Source organism: Leucoraja erinacea, chromosome 7, assembly GCF_028641065.1.
Source record: "Leucoraja erinacea ecotype New England chromosome 7, Leri_hhj_1, whole genome shotgun sequence".
NCBI lineage: Eukaryota > Metazoa > Chordata > Chondrichthyes > Rajiformes > Rajidae > Leucoraja > Leucoraja erinaceus.
The window spans coordinates 65,431,219-65,453,043 of record NC_073383.1 but is presented as its reverse complement, the minus strand read 5'-3'; the positions used below and the strand labels follow the sequence as shown (position 1 = coordinate 65,453,043).

Sequence of the window (21,825 nt, the reverse complement as noted above, 5' to 3'; positions counted from 1 at the left end):
GAGACAATTGCTATTAGCTTTGTAATCCAAATCACCTGTTTACAATTGGCAATGTAAATGACTCGACTGAAAAGTAATAACCATGCTCTTGTTACTAGTTTATGTCTAAATATATGCTGCTACTGCTCTTCTGCTTGCATTTACGTCCTTTGTTGGATCTTTGTAGGACTGCCCATAGTGTCCTCTCACTCTGCTAAACTCTAGTGATGTAAGACTACCCATTGTCCCAAGGAATTGTTCCCTCCGCTTTCAAAACTGCTGCTGTTACACCAATCTTAAAGAAACCTGGTCTTGATCCCTCCTCTCTCATTAACTACTGCCCAATCTCAAACCTCCCCTTTCTTTCAAAAACCCTGGAGCGTATCGTTGCCTCGCAACTTCATTCCCACCTCCTTGCGTATAACCTACTTGAACCCCTCCAATCTGGCTTTCTCCCCCTCCATAGCACAGGAACTGCTCTCCTCAAAGTCCTCAACGACCTCCTCACCTCTGCTGACACTGGTTCCCTCAACATCCTCATCCTCCTCGACCTGAGCGCAGCCTTTGATACAGTGAACCATAACATCCTGCTCACCAGACTCGGCATTGAAGGCTCTGCACTCAGTTGGCTCCGTTCCTACCTTTCCAACAGATCCCACTTCATCTCTCTCCACAACCACACCTCTGCTACAGCCACAGTCACTCAAGGCATTCCCCAAGGCTCCGTACTCGGCCCCTTCTTCTTCATCATCTACATCCTCCCCCTTGGTCAGATACTCCGCCACTTCAACCTGGACTTCCACTGTTACGCTGATGACACCCAGATCTACTTCGGCACTAAATCCCCCCACAACCAGACTGATTCCTGGGATGTCAGGACTGTCTTATGAAGAAAGACTGGATAGACTTGGTTTATACTCTCTAGAATTTAGGAGATTGAGAGGGGATCTTATAGAAACTTACAAAATTCTTAAGGGGTTGGACAGGCTAGATGCAGGAAGATTGTTCCCGATGTTAGGGAAGTCCAGGACAAGGGGTCACAGCTTAAGGATAAGGGGGAAATCCTTTAAAACCGAGATGAGAAGAAATTTTTTCACACAGAGAGTGGTGAATCTCTGGAACTCTCTGCCACAGAGGGTAGTTGAGGCCAGTTCATTGGCTATATTTAAGAGGGAGTTAGATGTGGCCCTTGTGGCTAAGGGGATTAGGGGGTATGGAGAGAAGGCAGGTACGGGATACTGAGTTGGATGATCAGCCATGATCATATTGAATGGCGGTGCAAGCTCGAAGGGCCGAATGGCCTATTCCTGCACCTAATTTCTATGTTTCTATGTTTAACCCCCACCTCTCCCATATCAACTCCTGTTTGTCAGCTATAAAAACCTGGATGCAACATAATTTCCTCAAACTCAACAGCGATAAGACAGAATTCCTCCTCATAGGCTCCAAAGCCACACTCAGCAAAATCAATAACCCCACTCTCACCATCGACGGCACCACTGTCTCCCCATCTCCCCAGGCCCGCAACCTTGGCATGATCTTTGATTCCACCCTCTCCCTTGAGCCTCACATCCGCCATGTCATTAAAACCTCCTTCTTTCATCTCCGCAACATCGCCAAACCCAGACCCTCTCTCACACCTCCCGCTGCTGAAAGACTCATCCATGCCTTCATCTCCTCCCGACTGGACTACTGCAACTCACTTCTCCTTGGCATCAGCTCCACCTATATCAACCGACTCCAACTGGTCCAGAACGCAGCCGCCCGACTCATCACCCACACCAAATCCTGGCATCACATCACTCCAGTCCTCAAACAACCTCACTGGCTTCCCATCTCCCACCGGATCAACTACAAAATCCTGATCCTTACCTACAAAGCCCTCCACCATCTGGCCTCCCCCATATCTCACTGACCTCCTCTCCCCCTACCAACCCTCACGGTCCCTCAGATCCACATCAGCCGGTCTCCTCTCCATCCACGTCCAACCTCCGCAGTTTTGGGGACAGAGCCTTCTCCAGGGCAGCTCCTAGGCTCTGGAACTCCCTCCCCCAACTGATCCGCAATTCCGTGTCCCTCACCATCTTCCAGTCCCGCTTCAAGACCCATCTCTTCACCTCTGCCCATCCTTAGCCCCACGTCCCCCTCCCTTTTCATCTGTGCATTAATTGCCTCATATTGTGTTTTGTATTGAATTCTGTCTTTACTTTGTGTACTAGTCATGTCTCTGCTATTTATTTCATTCCCCTTACATGTTTTTCCTCTACCTACTAAATTTTTGTAAGGTGTCCTTGAGACTCTTGAAAGGCGCCCATAAATAAAATTTATTATTATTATTATTACCCCATCAACCTTTGTTCATAAGACAACCTTTGTTCATTTTGTTCATTGAATCCATCTGTACTGCACGTTACCTCAGCAAGGCTTTATCTTGCACTGAACATTATACCTTTTATACTGTATCTGTATACTTTGTCAGTTTGATTATAATTGTGTATAGTCTTTTCGCTGACTGGATAGCACGCAACAAATACCAAATTTCACTGCACCTCGATGCACATGACAATAATAAACTAAAGGTAAAGACAAAATGCTGGAGTAACTCAGCGGGACAGAAGGAGAGAAGGAATGTGTGACGTTTCGGCTCGAGACCCTTCTTCATACTGATGTCAAGGGAGGGAGCAGGACAGAGATAGAATGTAGTCGGAGACAGTAAGACTAGTGGGAGAACTGGGAAGGGGGAGGGGATTGAGAGAGACGGAAAGCTAGGGCTATTTGAAGTTAGAGAAGTCAATGTTCATACCGCTGGGGTAAAGCCACCCAAGCGAAATATGAGGTGCTGTTCCTCCAATTCGCACTGGGCCTCACTCTGACGGAGGAGGCCCAGGACAGAAAGGTCAGATTGGGAATGGGAGGGGGAGTTAAAGTGCTGAGCAACCGGGAGGATGAAACATATTTTGCAACAAGTCCATCTGAGGAAAAAAGATCTTTCTTGATAGTTAATCAAACAGCAGAATTGTTAAATTGTCATTTCTCTTTGCGGCTGCTAGCTGACCCGTGTTGCTTTTCTGGCATTTTCTGCACTTTTTCATATTTACTTAGTTTACTGTAATTTTCTTTTTATGCTTTGTGTAAATTGAATTTTTTCAGTCTTCTATGTTACTTTGAACTAGACTAAAAGCCAGCTCACACAATACTGGCCACATTTTTTTTGAATTAGTCTTAAGTTTTTGTAATTATATCAATTTTTGTCAATCTTTGTGAAAAATCCTAAATGTATTTTTTTTGGAGCAGGACACCAGTTTGCTACATATAAATATATATAGTTTAACATTTAATATGAAACTGGTACATCAAAGACACAGTAAATGATTTGGTATAGTCTTGGTAAAATACATTTCTAGTAGTCATTTAAAATTGTGTCATTTTCAGATGATGAATATAGTTGTTAAATAAAAAATATTTTTTTCGATAAATCATTTCCAATTGCCTCAATAAAATTGCTTCAGATACCCAGCCAAAATACTAATCATGATTATTTATTTATTTTTTGGGGACGCACAGCATTCATTACTCAACCCAATCTGCTATTGCGATGGTGATGCTGAGCTTCCTTCTTGAGCTACTGCATTTATTCTCCCTTGAGGGAGTCTTAGATATACACTCAGTGTACATAACTCCTGGCGTGAAATGGAGGGCACCCTGCAGGCAGTGGAAATATTCCCCAATACCATCCTGATGATGGATGTGCAGGTTTGGAAGGTGCTGTTGGGAGTAGTCACGATGAAGAATAACTGCATTACATTTTGTAAACAATTCACTGGAATGTCTGAATATTGTAGATGGGGTGCAGACTTTAATCTGCTTTTGGAGTGGCACTGCCGCTCTAAACTTGGCTGGTCCAGTTTGAGCAACTCGTCAATGGTAACTCCCAGGAAGTTGATGGGAGGAATAATGACAAAGCTATTTTTATTGAAATGTTAAGGGAGACGATTTAGATGCTCTCTTGTTGGGGATGGATGCTGCCTTGCAATTTGGTGCTGCAAATGACACATCCCTATATCTAAAATGTTGTCTACGATACGATAAACTTTATTAATCCCCAGAGGGAAATTGGTCTTGGTCATGTTTCACATTGGCATAGACAGATTTATTTGTCAAGATGTTGTAAAAGGAACAGAATATTTTGAAATCACTGAACAATCCTGATCTAATGATGGATGGCAGTCTGATGATGCTAAAAGGTCTAATGTTGACCACCATCTTGCTGATATTTCAGTTTGAATGCAAACCACAAACTTGTTAAAAAATTTAAATCAATTCAATGCAAATAATACAAACCTATTCAACATGTTATTTAATCTTAAAGCAAAATAATCAGAATTTAAAATTAACCAAAATACTGGAAATAACAAAACACTGGAAATACTTTTGTAAATCAGCATCTGCAGTTCATTATTTCCACTGCTGGAAATAACAATCAGGACAAGTTGTAGCCAAGGAGGGGTTAATATTTCAAGGCAATGATCTTGATGAAGTGACCCAAAATGTTAACTGTTTCTCTTTCTTCTGGTTCTGGACAGACTATTTCTAGCATTTTCCATTTTCAGATAGGTTTTCAGCATCTACAATCATTTGCTTTTATAATACTCACATCGTGTTTGCTGTTCAATTAATAATTCAACTGCAATTTATTAAATATTTGCAGGCAAAAGAGACACGCAATGGTGATCAGTGTTAGAAATATCCTTCCTATCACTTGTACTGTTAAAATGTCTGCTATTATCTCCTAAACGATTTATATTTGCAATTCAGTTTTATTCATGAACAAATTGAAAGCAAATTTAATTTAAGTTTAAGTGACATCTAAAAACAATGCACTACTTATAACTTCTACATCCCATTTCACAAACTGGTGATGTTACACTTATTAAAGCCTACATTCGGAGTGGCGGGATAATCGGAGTGGCGGTGCGGCTCTGGCTGCAGCGGCTCACTGGCAGTCCCGTTTGTTTGTGTTTTTTGTGTTGTTTATTTTGTTTTGGTTAGTCTAGTTTTTGGTTTTTAGTTTGTGTTTTGGGGGGGGGGAGTTGAAACGGGGTTTGCAGTCTCTCCCTGCGGGGGAATGCGACCTTTTTGTCGTATTCCCCTTCTCGACCTCGAGGCTCCGGAGGCAGAGCCCGTCAGGACTCGCCCTGAGCTTGCTCCCGTGAGGGTGGTCCGGCTCAGGGCTGGAACAGTGCTCCCGTGAGAGGTTGTGACGCTCCCGTGAGGGCGGCCAGCCCGAGGGTGGAACGATGCTCCCGTCGGAGCGGCCGAGCTCGGGGAGGTGCAGCGCTCGCAGCCCGAGGGAGAAGCGACGCCCAAGTCGGGCGGCCCGGTCCGGGGGAGGTTCGGCGCCCATGTCGGGGCGGCCCAGCCCGAGGCTGAAGACGGCGCAGTACTCACGTGAGGGTGGCTGGGACGGTGTTCTGGCGGTGGTGGCCTGAGTCCGGGGTTCGGCCGCGAGCCAGCGGCTGCGTCTGCAGGACTGGGGGGCGGCAGCTTCGACCACCCCGGGCCACGGTGTTTGAGCCGCGGGGCTGTTATAACATCGCCCGGGGGGTATCGCCTCAGCGCAAAGGGAGAAGAGGAGGGAAGAGACTGCAGACCTAAGACTTTTGCCTCCATCACAGTGAGGAGATGCTGGGTGGACTCACTGTGGTGGATGTTAATATGTGTTTATTGTTGTTTTTATTGTATTATATGTATGACTGCTACAATTTTGTTCAGACTTCGGTCTGAATGACAATAAAGGCTATCTAAAAAAAATCGAATCTAATCTAAATGAGGCAGAGAAATAGTGTTCCTTGCATTTTTTAGTTGGGATCTTAAAATCCTTCAGCAATTTATGGTGGTACAAATTTGTAGAAGGACGTTCTTGCTATTGAGGGAGTGCAGCTTAGGTTTACCAGGTTAATTCCCGGGATGGTGGGACTGACATATGAGGAAAGAATGGCTCGACTGGGCTTGTATTCACTGAAATTTAGAAGGATAAGAGGTGTAATATTTGCACTTCAGCCTTGTTTGTCGGGTATGGCATTTGTAGCATGCTGCTGACACGAGATGGGCTTGGTGACACGCCTGCTTGCGAGATGACATGTCCCACATATTCAATCTCATTTGAGCGCATTACCGACTTTCGGGGATTGAGCTTTAGGCCGGATTCTTTCACCCGTTTTAGTAGGGCTTTCACCCTTGCGTCATGTTGTGCTACGTTCACACCCCAAACGAGAATGTCGTCGACAACTATCTCCACCCCTTGTAAATCGCCAAACTCTTCCTGCATCGCCCGCTGCCAAATCTCACTTGCGGATGAGATTCCAAATGGAAGCACGAGGTATCGGTATCTCCCAAAGGGAGTATTAAATGTGGTCAGACGCGAGCTGTCATCGCTCAGTGGGAACTGCCAGTACCCACTTGTAGCGTCAAATTTTGAGAACCATTCTGCCTTCGGCATGCGGGCTGTAATGTTCTCGAACGTCGGCATTGGGAAATGCTCCCTACGAATGGCTGCATTGAGGTCACGTGGGTCAAGGCATATGGTTCAAACTTGACTCTGGAGCTCAAGTGGACATCCTGCCCGAGCACTTGTTCAGAAAGACTGGTCTTGACTTACTGAAGACGAACGTGACACTGAGGTCCTATTCTGGACATACAATGAAGCCCGTGGGGCAGGCAAAAGGGAACGTCAAAGTAGGTAAGAAAGAACACAGGGTTGTCTTTCAAATAGTGAGGGGGAATGTGAAACCCATATTTGGGAAACTAACATGTGAAAAGTTAGGGCTTCTTGTGCGAAAGGAGGCGGTTGATGGCGTGAGTGCGAGCCCGTCATACATTGCAAGGATCATTGAGGAAAACTGTGAGATTTTCCAAGGGTTGGGAAGGCTAAAAAGACACGAGTACAACATAGCGCTACAAGAGAACGTGCAACCTAAGCAAAACCCGCCACGCACTATCCCCTATAAGATCAGAGATAAGGTCAAAGCCGAATTAGAGCGCATGGAAAGCTTGGGAGTCATAAAGCCCGTGAGTGAACCGACAGATTGGGTGAATTCAATGACTGTGGTCAGCAAACCTAATGGTGAAGTTCGCATATGCCTGTGCCCCTTTAATATAAAGGGCTTTGCCTCGTGATCGAGAGCAGGTGACCTTGGAGAAGTGTCCCTGGGTGGGGCAGAATAAATCATACTTACAAGATGTCGGACGTGTTCTCCTTTAGCTTGTGCTAGTCACAACAGGGCGTTACGTGGTCTCAAACATTACAAGAGGGATTCTTATAGAAACATATAACATTCTTAAGGGATTGGACAGGCTGTTGTTCCCCATGCTGGGGGAGTCCAGAACCAGGGGTCACTGTTTAAGAATAATGGGTAAGCCATTTAGGATTGAGATGACGAAAAACCTTTTTCAACCAGAGAGTTGTGAATCTGTGGAATTCTCTGCCACAAAGGCTGTGGAGACCAATTCACTGGATGTTTTCAAGAGTGAGTTAGATTTAGCTCTTAGGGCTAATGGATTCAAGGGATATGGGGAAAAAGCAGGGACGGGGTACTGATTTTGGATGATTAGCCATGATCATATTGAATGGTGGTGCTGACTCAAAGGGCCGAATGGCCTACTCCTGCACCCATTTTCTATGTTTCTATACAAAATATTCAGCAGTCAAAAATATGATTAATTCCTCTTCAAACTTAAACATTTTAGAGTAATCAAAGTAGGAATTCTTGTTTTCCAATTATTACTCAGAATCATTTAAAGCAAGATCACTTCAAGATAAAACAAGGTAAGGATTTAGAGTCCACTTCAGGTTAGTACTTTCTCAGTTAGAGAGTACAGTAAAAATAGATATGCAAAAAATGATGCTTACTGTATTATTTACCTTCCCCTCTTCAGTGTTTTGTTGACAGGAGCTGTGTACTTCATCTTCTCTCACCAGTTTACTAGGCCAGGAAGGAAATCCCTTTAATTGACTCCAGACCAAGTCACCAACATTAAACGTCCTTGGTCTGTAGTGTATTAATTCGTTAGAGGGTGAATCTGGAATCCTCAAATCATCATCACTGCTTAAGCTTTTAGTGTCTGACGGACTTGGAGCACATCCATTAATGTTTTCTGAATTATAATCTCCATTGTAAATATATTCGTGCGCCAAGGAGCCTGGCATTCCCTCCAAACTAGCCGAGGAACTCGGAGATTGCTCCTCTATGGCAAGTTCCTGTTTGGGGGCTGTCAGCAACTCACCAAAGTTCCTGCTCTGTTGAGACCGGTTTCCGTTGATATGTGTGCATCTTTCCACAGTGTTCTCTAGCCTTTCTTTCATGTTAACAATGTGTCTTTTTTGACTATTGAACCTGAAGCTGTCCTCGTGAAATCTTTTGTCCAACTGGCAGTTTTTCTGCTGTAATCCCGCATCAGACAGATCTCCCTGAAAGGAAGGCATCCTTTCTGCTGAAGGACTATGATTTACTTGGCCAGAGTGTTCTAGAAACTTCTCACATTTCCACAATGTTGCATCAATTGGCTGCTGTTCATTTTCCCATTGCTTTTTCGGAGTGTTGCGACCTGGCGATTTAAAGTATTCAAATCCCTCCCCCTCAGCAGTGAATTTTGCTTGCCCAGAATTTTTGTGCAACCTCACACCTCTGGCATGCCTGTTTGCCAGGATAGTTTGATTGTTGAGTCGACTGTCGTTCTCCATGCTGGAGAGTCTTTTCCCATGAATCACCGCGTTGACTGCATTGGAAAGATTCACAGGGTTTGCAATGGAGGCAGTAAAGGCACTCATGGCACTCAGAGCTGGGATGGGGCTCATTTGTGAAGTACTACTCACTGCTGTAGTGATCACAACTTGCATCCCTTTGCTTGCAGCATCTACCACAGCTTTGTAAATAGCATCAACGGAAGGGTCATGAGGACCCACAGTCAGCACTTGTTCTCTGTCTTGCTTTGCTTGAATCTGTTCTATTCGATGGTGGTCACCCGCCAGCTCATGAAAATTGGGAGGTGCAGTATGGGAGCCTTCAGCGAGTAATATTGTTCCTGGTTCAGAGTTTGCAGGTGCATTTGAAAGTGAGACATCATGTGCTGGGCTCACCTGGAAATGTAAATAAACTGCAGTTTTACATTTTTCTTTTGTGTAATTTGTTTGTACATGCACAAAGTATATTTATTTTTTAACATGCACCAGATAAAACTAAACTTTAACCGGACCATAAAAACTATTCTGAATAATTATTTCAATGTAGTTACAATGTGTATTTGGATCAGGTATTTATTAATAACAATTATTTTTTCCTCAGCCCCTCCTGCTGATCGCATAAAATGATAATTGGTTTCATTTTATTTATTTATTATCAGAAAGATGAGAACTGAACTTGCTAATCTACTATATAATCAAACCTCATCTTTATGAGTATTTAAAAAAAATAAACTACTTGAAGAATCCAGTGGGTCAGACAGCATCTGTGGAGGTGAAGGGATGGTTGACTCTTTGGGTCAAGACCCTTCATCAGGCCCGAGAATGTAGAGGGAAAATGGCCAATATATAGGAGTGAGTTGGAGGGGTGAGAGGGAGTGATAAAACAGAGGCTGGAAGCAGATGAGTGGGAGGGAGTGGAGGGAATATAGGCAGATGAAGGAGGGAAAATGAATGTTGAGACAGAGGCTGGTGTTGTTGGAAATACAAGAAAATATTTTGTGCAGATGGAGCCAGAGGGGTAAAGGTAGACACAGAGGCTGGAACAAGATAATGGAATAATGGTGGGCAAACAGAACCATGTTAGGGAGAATGGCAGTGGCGTGTTTAAAGAACCCGGGGGAGGGGGGGTAAATGGAAAGGGTGAACAAAGGGAGAGAGGTCCTGGGTGGACTGGTAGGAGTAGGAAAACAACACAGAGAGTGGGGTTACTGGAAATCGGAAAATGCATGCTCATGCCATTGGGCAGCAGGATACAAAGTTCCTACCATTGAATATTCATGTTCAGTTCTACCATTCCCACCAATGTCTCAAATGGCAATGGCTCGGCAAGTTATGACCAAGCCTGGGTACTTCAAAGTACTTGTTACAACATTCCTCAGGTTACATTTAATCATCCAATAAAGGGAGGAAAGGCAACATTTCAATTCAATGGGTGAAAAACGTAATCTAATACAAAATGTTTGGTACATTAAATCCACAACTCGCTGAAAATGGCGACACAGGTCGATAGGACTGGTTAAGGCATATTGTATGCTTGCCATCATAGGCAAGTCAGGAAATCATGGTACAGCTCTATAGGACTTTGGAAAAGCCGCATTTGGAGTATCATGTGCGAATTTGGGCGCCCCATTACAAGAAAGATATGGAGGCTTTGGAAAGTGCAGAAGAGGTTTACCAGAATGATGCCTGGATTAGAGGGTATTAATTGTAAGGATTGGTTGGGCAGACTTCGATTGTTGTCTCTGGTATGCTGGAGGAGAAGCATATAAAATTTGGAAAGGCACAAATAGGGCTGACTGTCAGAACCTTTTACCCCAGGGTGGAAATATCAAAGACTAAAAAGGAATAACTCAGGTGAGATGAGTGCCTGGAATGCGCTGCCAGGGGTGGTTGTGGAGGCAGATACAAAAGTGGCATTTAAGAGACTTTTGGATAAGCACATGGATATGCAGGGAATGGAGGGATATGGATCATATGCATGTAGATGAGATTAGTTTACCTTGTCATCATGTTCAGCACAAACATTGTGGGCTGAAAGGTTTGTTTCTGTGCTGCTCTATATTCTATTAACCTTCCATAATCATGAGTTCAGAGCACATATGCGGCAAACATCTGTGCTGCAAATTCATGATTATGTTGGGTAAAATTGAAAATTACATCAATTTAGTTTGCTAGCATTCATCCTAGTGCATAAAAAAAAAAGCAAATTACGATTACTTAGGGATTAACTGAATATGACTGGAGGTAAAAGTTTTCAGAAAAGCTAAGCAAGGTGTTCATGCGTTAAATCTTTTCTTTAAGAATGATAATGCTCAAATCATAGTAATAAGGTGCGGAATATGTTATAGAAGTAACTGAAGCACATTTTGAATGAAGCACCTCAAGGAACAGCATCTATACACATTGCAAACCATACAATGTCACTCAGACTGTACAACATTTGCAACACATTACACAATCTCTATTTAATGGCACTATTATTACAACCTATTATAAACATCTCATGGTGTTCCACTCTTTACCAACCTCCACCTTTTCATGACCTGGACCAAGTTGCTTTCTCTCTCCACAGTGCTGATGAAAGTGCTTCCATCTGAAACATTCTGTTTCTCTTTGCACAAATATTGGCTGAGTTCTGCCAGCATTCTCTGATTTATTTTATTAATACAGTAATTGCAAGATGAGCTGAGTTAATTACTTACCTGAAAGTTTTGAAAAAAACATGACATGGGGTTGAGAGGGTTGCTTGGGCCTGAAAGCGAAGTGTGATTCTGAAACTCCTGGAGACCATGAGTCCCTTGCAGACTTTGTAGAAGTTGATGATGAGTCTGTGGAAGCATCTGATTACTGTTGAGCAATGTCTGGAGATGGCTTAATTGTGGGTTGTTGATACTATTATTGAATAAAGGTACATCACCTGGACATAACGATAAAAGACAAATGAAAGTGCATCTCAGTGGTGTAAACGGCAACTTCTGCTGCACAATCCCAAAATAAGCATATACAATCAAACACAGAAAAATAAGTTAAAAAGTTCAGTTTTGCAATAAGAGAGAAAGCTTTAAAAATACATAGTAGATTTGTTACCCATGTTTGCTGGGAAGCTGTATTAACCGATCATAATTTCAGCAAAACAAAAAAGATAATTTCTATGTATATTGCTTAGCCAACAATACAAAAAAAACATACGCATAACATATTTCATGGATTCAAGATATCCAGAGCACTAAACCAAGTACAATAGTATCTACCCAATTATGAACTGAATTCACTGCATTTTCTTTTTGCTTCATAGAGGCTAGTATCTACCATCTAGTTAATTGGAAAATGCACTTTAATCTTTCAATAGGTTTAAAGAAAATACTTCCAGTTTTGTTTCCTGTGATTGGCTTGAAGGGATTGTGTTGCTAGACCTAAAATGGGCAACTTAGAATGGGTGTTGCTGAACCGACATCTCTGAAGACATTAAGTTATTAAACATTAATTCTTGGACAAATGGATGTTAAAGAACAGGTATAATATCCCGTAAAGCTAATTTCATTTAAAAAAAAAATCAGAGCATAAATGAGGACCATTAACTTTAACAAACTGGCATAAGGTCATTAAGATTGAGTGCATTTTATTCACTGAATGTATTTAATCCCCATCAGAAATGTAAAAAAAAATCCAAACTATTTCAAATCGGCACTTGGTCTAGTTACTATTAAAAATGATAACCATTGTTGCTCAAGTGCAGTGATCCAGGTTCTTAGTAAAACTAAAAAGTTGCAAAATATTTATGGAAACCTTTACGAGCAAATTTACAAAAAATTTACTCCCCAAAATACCAATTATACTTGAACTGATATTTGGAAAATAATAAAAAGAGGTTTCAACGGGACAATAGTGAATTTTCAGCCTAATTCACATTATATCACACAGTGCCTCTTAAATCAATGTCAGAAATCAAAATTCAGGAAGGTCCTGTGGTGCACCCAAAGAACCAATGTTAAAACAACTGTTCTCTGATAATAATTTAATAATAAATTTCAATAAATAAATCAAAAAAGAGGCTGTTTCTCATGGTAGAGAGTTAACAATCAAACGTCACTAGGGCAAGAATCATAGTTAAGGCAAGAATTTTCTTTATGCAGCATATTATGAAGGCGAGGAAGGAAGTGTCTAAAAGCATACAGTTTTAAGAGATTTTCAATCTACACTTCAGATGATGCCTAAAACAAATATCTTGGAGGGACAAGATAAAATATCTTATTTCCTTTGCTTTTGCATTCATTTTATAAAGATGGGAAGCGAAGAAACCATTTATCCTTTACGGTCATGTTTCCCCAAAGTGAATACTTATAACTGGGTATTCATAACCAGACACTATTCAAAGTGAGATTGTACAAAAGTTCCAATACAATTAAAGCCTATGTTCTCAGTACCGCTTTACACAGACTTGGCAACTTAATTACTGTCTACAGACTTGACATGTTAACTACTTTCTTTGTAATTTTGTCTAATCGATCTTCCAATCACATTTACTGCTTATCCAAATGATGTTTTAAGGCCATTGCAGTGTTCACTGGTGTTCACAAACAATCTTCCTGATGTACTAGTGGCCAGAGGATCTGGGGTGACGGAGGAACTGAAGGAAATCCACTTTAGTCAGGAAATGGTGATGGGTGGACTGATGGGACTGAAGGCTGATAAATCCCCAGGGCCTGATGGTCTGCATCCCAGGGTACTTAAGGAAGTGGCTCTAGAAATTGTGGACGCATTGGTGATAATTTTTCAATGTTCTATAGATTGAGGATCAGTTCCTGTAGATTGGAGGGTAGCTAATGTTATCCCACTTTTTGAGAAAGGCAGGAGAGAGAAAACAGGAATTATAGACCAGTTAGCCTAACATCGGTGGTGGGGAAGATGCTGGAGTCAATCATAAAAGATGAAATAGCGGCACATTTGGATAGCGGTAACAGGATCAGTCCGAATCAGCATGGATTTATGAAGGGGAAATCATGCTTGACTAATCTTCTGGAATTTTTTGAGGATGTAACTAGGAAAATGGACAAGGGAAAGCCAGTGGATGTAATGTACCCAAACTTTCATAAAACATTTGATAAGGTCCCACATAGGAGATTGGTGGGCAAAGTTAGGGCACATGGTATTGGGGGTAGAGTGCTGACATTGATAAGAGAATTGGCTGGCAGACAGGAAACAAAGAGTGGGGATTAACAGGTCCCTTTCAAAATGGCAGGCAGTGACGTGTGGGGTACCGTAAGGCTCGGTGCTGGGACCGCAGCGATTTACAATATACATCAATGATTTAGATGACGGGATTCAAAGTAACGTTAACAAATTTGCTGATGACACAAAGCTGGGTGGCAAGTGTGAACTGTGAAGAGGATGATATGAGAATGCAGGATGACTTGGACAGGTTGGGTGAGTGGGCAGATGCGGTTTAATGTGGATAAATGTGAGGTTATCCACTTCGGTAGCAAAAACAGGAAGGCAGATTATTATCTAAATGGTGTCAAGTTGGGAAAAGGGGAAGTACATCAAGATCTGGAGGTCCTTGTTCATCAGACAATGAAAGTAAGCATTCTTCAAAGTCAGCAGACAGTGAAGAAAGCAAATGACATGTTGGCCTTCATAACAAGAGGAGTTGAGTATAGGAGCAAATAGGCAAAGAATTGTATAGGGCCCTAGTGAGACCACACCTTGAGTATTGTGTGCAGTTTTGGTCCCGTAATTTGAGGAAGGACATTCTTGCTATTGAGGGAGTGCAGTGTAGGTTTACAAGGTTAATTTCCGGGATGGCGGGACTGTCATATGCTGAGAGAATGGACCGGCTGGGCTTGTATACGCTAGAGTTTGGACGGATGATAGGGTATCTTATTGAAACATATAAGATTATTAAGGGTTTGGACACGCTAGAGGCAGGAAACATGTTCCTGATGTTGGGGGAGTCCCGAAGTAGGGGCCACTGTTTAAGAATAAGGGGTAAGCCATTTTGAACGGAGATGAGGAAACACTTTTTCACACAGATAGTTGTGAGTGTGGAATTCTCTGCCTCAGAGGGCGGTGGAGACCGGTTCTCGGGATACTTTCAAGAGAGAGCTAGATAGGGCACTTAAAGATAGCGGAGTCAGGGGACATGGGGAGAAGACAGGAACGGGGTACTGATTGGGGATGATCAGCCATGATCACATTGAATGGCGGTGCTGGCTCGAAGGGTCGAATGGCCTACTCCTGCACCTATTGTCTATTGGTTCGCTGGGAACTTTCTGGCCGCTTACTGGAATGTTTTGTTCAATTTTCGTTAATACAGCAGATCTAATTTAGATTTCTTAAATGAGGCAGTCCTCAAATTTCCATGAATCAGTACCTCAATCAACTCAGACGTTGCCACATTAAACAGTATCAGCTATTTGTAAAATAACTTGCATTTCAAATCGGCACGAACCCATTCAATTTCTCCTTACTTCCGAAACGTGCTCTAAGTTTTAATCATCTAACACATCATTGCAATATTTATGCATTACATTGAGGGGGGCAGGTAAGGATATTTAACAGGAAGGTTCACCAAAACCTTAGATACTTTGAAAACTTCTATTTGATTTGATAGCTTACTCCAAAAAAGAAAATCTTAAATGGACTCGGGTGTTATCGGGAGAAAGCAGGAGAATGGAGTTGATAGGGAAAGATAGAATTAATGGTGAAATAGACTTGATGGGCCGAATGGCCTAGTTCTGCTCCGAAAACCTCTGCTCGATATCAGTGCAAGGAAAGTATAAACTCAAAACTATAGGAAATTAACAGAAGTGATGAATGTCAATCTGGAACTGTTGGAAGAGAAAGAACTGGAGAGGCTCTTAAGATGTGTTATGTTTGATTAGGAGTCCGAAGGAGTGAAAGGGCAACAAAATGTTATATAAGGGCAGCATAGATTTGGCACAGCATAGATTTGAATGTGTTGATTTAAAGGAAGCAGAGGATTGGGAGGCCAGCCAGTAGTACAGATGTAGATTCAAATCTGATAACGTCAAAAGTACAGATAAGGATTTCAGCAGATGGGCAGATGAAGGAATAATAGCAAATACATGCTCACAATACACACAAAGGTAGACAAATATGCTGGAGAAACTCAGCAGGTGAGTTTCACAATACACACAAGTCTTTGTGAGGGAATAGGTCAGAAATTCAGCTGAAATAGAATGCAAATATTGTGGACAAGTTCAAATGAGCCTGAAATGGTGTCTGGGTCCAAAGAAATGGATGAATCTTGTAACAGAATCTTGGTTTAATAGAAAATAGAGTTCATGCAGGAATATCAGACAAGCACCTGGACAATGAGTCTAGTGCTATCAGTATGTTATTGAGTACTCAAGATACAATGAAGAAAAACTGTTTGTGCTCGATCCAAATACATTATCAATCTCTGCTCAGAATATGATTGCTAAAAAAAATGAATTATACCATGCATCAGGACATCAGGTAGAGGAAGAGAAAATAAACAGTACAGAATAGTCTTACAACTCTAGAGAAGGTTCAGATAAAGAAAATTTGCAAGGACTGTAATGAAGTAGATTGGGAATTCATCTTGAGCAGATGAGTTGTCTGTTAAAAGTCTGATAAAGGCAGGACAGGTGGTATTCATGAGGTAATAGTTACCAAGGGACAGTTTTGTACATGGCCAGCAGTGGTAGAGTAGAGAACAGACCTTCATATGCTAAATGCACAAAGGATGTTTTTCCGTGGCTGATAACATATTTTGAGAATAAGTGGTGACTACTTGAGACCGAGATGAGGATAAATATCTTCACCCAGAGTGAATCTTTGGAACTCTACACTGGAAGCTCAGTCATTATGTAAATTCTGAGCAGAGATCGATAGATTTCTGGGAATGAGAGCAAATTGACGGATATGGGGACATGGCACTGGAAAATGGTACTGATATAGAAGATCACCCCCAATCTTGAATAATGGCAGAGAAGGTTCAAAGCGTTGTTTGGCCGACTCCTAGTTCTTATGTTCTAAGTTATCTTTACAGGACCCAAAGTATTATGCAAAAACAGAAGAGAAGCCAATTTTTAAGTAGTTCTGGGTATGAAAGTGGAAATAGAAACATGGAAAGGTCTATTAAGCTGGAAAAAATAGGAAGAATATTAGAGGATGATGCTTATTGATATGTCAAAAGCAGATCAAAGGCCAAAGGGAGATATTCTGATATGATCATTTAGGGTACTGATTTTAACTTTTGGTTAACACCGTTTAATTTCTACGACCATTGTAGAAACCTAATAGGGAAGATTTTATTTAGTTGTGATGAATGTCAGCCGATTGAGGGGCAACATCATATTCAAATATTTGGGAGGTGAGAAGATTTGTGTTTGAATCAGGCAGATATTTTCAAAGAGAGGATTCAAAGGTTTTAACAGAGGCAAAGAGGACAACATTTGAGTGCGTGAATTGCATATTGAAAATGAAGAGCTTAGACAGAGGAAAATTACGGTCGAAGGAAAAAAGGCTTGATAGAAACTTGGTTTGCTTAATCTTGGAATATGCAGTATACGCAGCGGAGAATGCACTAATATAGTCCAGTCAGATCTAGTAGCTAAATCAACCAAGCAATGCACAAGACTGCTTTTTTTGAGTTTGAGTGACCAAGATGGGGGACGGTATTTCAGCGATTGAACGGAATAGGAGAGAATTTATGGCAAGAGTCAAGAGCGTTTTTGCAGAATTTGAATCTTCAAGCTTCTGAGCAGAAATTTAAGGGGTCATTTACATTTGTTTCAAAGTATCAATCTAAAGAATAAGAGTTTTACTGAAGATAATTTGAAGACATTATATAGGTCTGTTACTTATATGTGGAGAGCTGTAACAATCAGATAAGCAAACAATAAGAGCAAATCAATCAATCAACACCAAAAGTGGTGTTTTGAAAGTATGTTTCCCCCCCCCCCCCCCCCGCCCCAAAGTCAATGATATAGAGCATGGTAAGAAGTATCCAAATTCTACAGCTGGTGCTTAGCAGTACCAAGGTTTGGTTTACAGCCGAGTTGAATTCAACTGGAACAGAGCAGGGACAACGTAAAAACATGAATCCAGTAGGCCACTATCAAAAGCATCTGCACAAAGTGTTGCCTCAAGAAGACAGCTGCAAAGCAAACCCCTAGTTGAATTTGACACAAATGTCTAAAACTTGATAAAACTCAACCATACATAATTCCACATCTATAATTTTTTACATCTATAATGTTTCACTAGCTTTCGTAATTTTCTCTTTAATACCTCTGAATGCAGACTATCCATAGAAGTTACGGCGTCCACTTTTAACAGATTCATATATACTGTTTACAAGTCTTTCACACTATCTAACTCCACCTCTGCTGAGCTGTGAAAATTGTTATCTACTTCCAGCAAATCTTCTTCCTCCTCTTGTTGAGAGCTATTAGTTTTAGAGGGCAAATTATAATTTAAGGTTCCAGATTGTGTGTATGTGTTTGTGTATATATGAGAGTGCCATTTGACTTCATGCCAGGCTTTCTATAAGATCATGGTTGATTTATTTATTTACATACACACACATATACAAATATACATACATACACACATATACACACACATACATATGTATATGCATATATATATATGTATTAAAATATATATATATATATATTTATAACATATAACAATTATGTATGTATGTGTAAATGAATAAATCAACCATGATCTTATTGAAAGGCTAGCATGGGGTTAAATGGCCCTTTCAAACCTGCTTCTTATGCCTTTATGACAGAATAATGAACAATACAGAGAGATGGATCTTGAGACCATGTCCAGTTCTCTGAAGGTAGCAGTTAAAAAGTGGTAAAGCAGCAGACAAACTGTTTGCCTTTATTAACCAAGACATAGTACACAAGAGCAGGTAATCCAAAGTATAATATAGCATTCGCGCCAATGTATGACCAATATATATAGTTCTGGTCACCATACTGCAGAAAAAATGCAATATAATAAAGGGTGCAGAAAAGTGCAGCTTTTATTAGAGCGGAGAACTAGTCATAAGCAAAGAGTGATTGGGCTTGGGTTCTTTTCTTTGGAGGCAAGGAGCAATTGAATTAAGTTGTGTAGAATTATAGAAAATGGTAGACAGGAAGGGTGCAATTATTTTAGGTGAAGAACAATAATGAAGTATGTCAGTCTGAAGAAGGGTCTCGACCTGAAACGTTGCCTATTTACTTCGCTCCATAGATGCTGCCTCACCCACTGAGTTTCTCCAGCATTTTTGTCTATCTTCGATTTTCCAGCATCTGCAGTTCCTTCGTAAACAATAATGAAGGGATAGTTTTAAGAAAAAATAGTTGAAAAAGTACAGGGTAGGTTCCTGCAAATAGTGATGAGGAAATAGAAAGTAATGCCCCAAAATGATGGTGAAAATAGAAATTCTCAACATGCTTGTCATAACCTGCAAAGGTTACCAACCATGCTCTGGCGATTTGGGAAAGTCCAAACACCTCTTTTTGACTTCCGTGGATATCTGCTGTAAGGCTCCTCTTTTGCCACAACTATTTATTAATCAAAAAGGATTGATTTGGAAACCACAAAACAAATGTAGGTACAGATAGTTCTACTGTAGTTGGCACAGTAGTGCAGCTGTAGAGCTGCTGCCTCACAGCGCCAGAGACTCAATCCTGACCTTGGGTGCTCTCTGTATGGAGTTTGCACATTCTCCCTGTGATCTTGTGGGTTTACTCTGGTTTCTTCCAAAAGACATGCGGGTTTGTTGGTCACTGTAAATGTCCCCTAATGTGGATGGAGTGAACAAGAAAGTGAGATGAGCAGCTGATGAAAGTGAACTAGTGTGCAAGGGTGATGGATGGTCGGTGTGGACTCAGTGGGCCAAAGAGTCAGTTTCCATGCTGGACCTTGAAACAAAAATGAGCGTTTCCATAATATGAACTTGATGTAATGCGAGTGATGAATAAGGAAACACTATTTGCATTAAGCGGGGCGATTTGGATATAATGCAATTTCAATTGGGAATGAGATAATCACTTAAAAATTATTTAGGAAATTAACAAGCAGAAATTGTTGTTCCCCACAGTGATCAGACACTATTTGCTGTTAAGAACACAGCTGCTACTTTAACTGCGTCTGGCCACTGAAATTGATAAGCAATAGTTTGCATTGACACTTGTGCAGGGATACCTATTAAACAATGTCACACGCAGTCTTTGGTATATTTAGCTTGCAGTGATAAAAACAAACCTGCAGATACAAAATAACTTGCAGCCAATACAAAACTTTATTTTTGAAAATCCCGTAGTAAAAGTAACTTCGTAATTGCGATTCTGTAACTCTAGCCCCTAATCCTCTTTCGTCATTGTTCATAACACAATTTTCTATAACACAAGGTTTATCAGGAACACAACTATTGTGTTATAGCAGATCTACCTGCTTGACAATTTCATCAATTTAGGCTGGATGTAGTTGGGTGATATTACGTAAGCAAACAGATGGGACATGCACCCAGAAATTCCCTTTGGGAGTCAAATACAATAGGAAGGCTATGAACAGTCTGAGTCAAGCTTAGATGCAAGTTCTGGGCTGGAAGTGACAGCCAAGGAATGAAATTTGTAGTGAGTCCAAAAACAATGGCTAAGGTCTTTCCAATATTTAAATATAGCTCCCTCCATTCTCCATCCTCATCAGCCTCATCTCTAGTTACATCATACGAGATCCATATTTTTTTGTATGTCGGCAGTTCTGTTGCCAAGCGAAGCTTAATTCTTTTCTAGTTGCTGCAATTATAAACTTTGAATGCATACTTTCGAAATTACACCAAGATTGTGCAAACATATTTAATATAACCCATTTTATTCCATGAGACCATTAGGTCGACCCGAGCCAGAAATCGGACCAATTTATACTATTCTGTAGTACACTATTTTACCCAGCTGCAAATAAGATTGGTGTGCAAGGATAGCTCTATTTACATGGGTTAATTAAAAAATACAAATTAAAAAAACAACAAAAAAACGTAGTTTTGCCTTCAGTAAGAAAACAGAACATCTGATTTTATTGTTCAGCAATTAGGTCAATAGTACACACTGCAATCTTCTTATAGAGGTTTGTAAGTGCAAGTTCATCTTTCTTTTTTCTTCTGAGACCATTGCTCCCCCATTCCTCCATCTTGTTCCATTAAACTGCCAAAGGATCCATCTTCTTCCAAAGTTAAAATCGAGTATCCTGCTAGCACCTTTTACTCCAACAGAAAATGCTGTGAATATTCAGCAGGTCTGGCAGCATCAAAATAGCGCAAACTTTTCAGGTCACTTTCATCAGAGTGCCTGGGAATATGGTGAAGTGTCTTTGACTTGAAATTTTAACTCTGTTTCAGATGTTGCCTGATCCGTTGAACATTTATAACATTTGTTTTTATGCAGGTCTTGTTTCAGTTAAAAAACTCAAACACATTCCAAGGATCTAAAATTGCACATCTCATATAATCTACTCACTTTAAAAACAAAGTTGACATTGGATAACTAATTAATATACTTAATCGTGCCTGTATATTTTTACTCTTCATTCAGGCTTCAACTATAAAAAGGAATTCAAACTCGCATAAAGCATTTTCAATGCATGTCTCGATTTACACTACTGTAATATAACCAGTGCCAACCCAAGGGTTTGATGCCAAAATAATAGTTATAGCTGAAGACATTTCTCGTTTTGAGACAATGAATTCTGGTGTGAAATTATATAAATATTGCCATGGACTTGGCAGTAAAACAATAATTTGCATTTATATTGTGCCTTTAAGATAATCATCCCATGGTGCTTTCAGATATATAATTAAAAAAAATATTGGATATAAAATGAAAAATTGCATATATTGGGACATGACCAAAGAGTATACAAAAAGACAATGGGAAATGGACAGCAGAAAGATTTTCTAGAAAAAATTCCAGAATACCAGACTATGTGTAAGTTTTTCAGATAGGGGCAACATTTTCAGATTGGAGATGTGAAGGAATTAATCAACAGGTACGGGCAATGGATAATCAGGACAGTACATGAAATATGACAAATCGTTTATATCGTAGAAACATAAG

General features: G+C 40.8%; 1 protein-coding gene across 5 annotated transcripts in view; it reads right to left on the bottom strand.

Moving 5' to 3' along the window:
* The window catches only part of mbd6 (methyl-CpG binding domain protein 6), a 211,044-nt gene that overhangs the window by 40,055 nt on the left and 149,164 nt on the right, over positions 1 to 21,825 (bottom strand). For 4 of the 5 annotated variants that reach the window (XM_055638685.1, XM_055638684.1, XM_055638687.1 and 1 more), the window contains 2 exons: positions 11,422 to 11,636; positions 7,889 to 9,115 (listed from right to left, as the gene is read on the bottom strand). In XM_055638685.1, coding sequence (XP_055494660.1) covers positions 7,889 to 9,115; positions 11,422 to 11,636 — 1,442 coding nt within the window. The remainder of the gene's footprint in view (positions 1 to 7,888; positions 9,116 to 11,421; positions 11,637 to 21,825) is intronic. The other variant, XM_055638686.1, reaches the window with a different exon arrangement.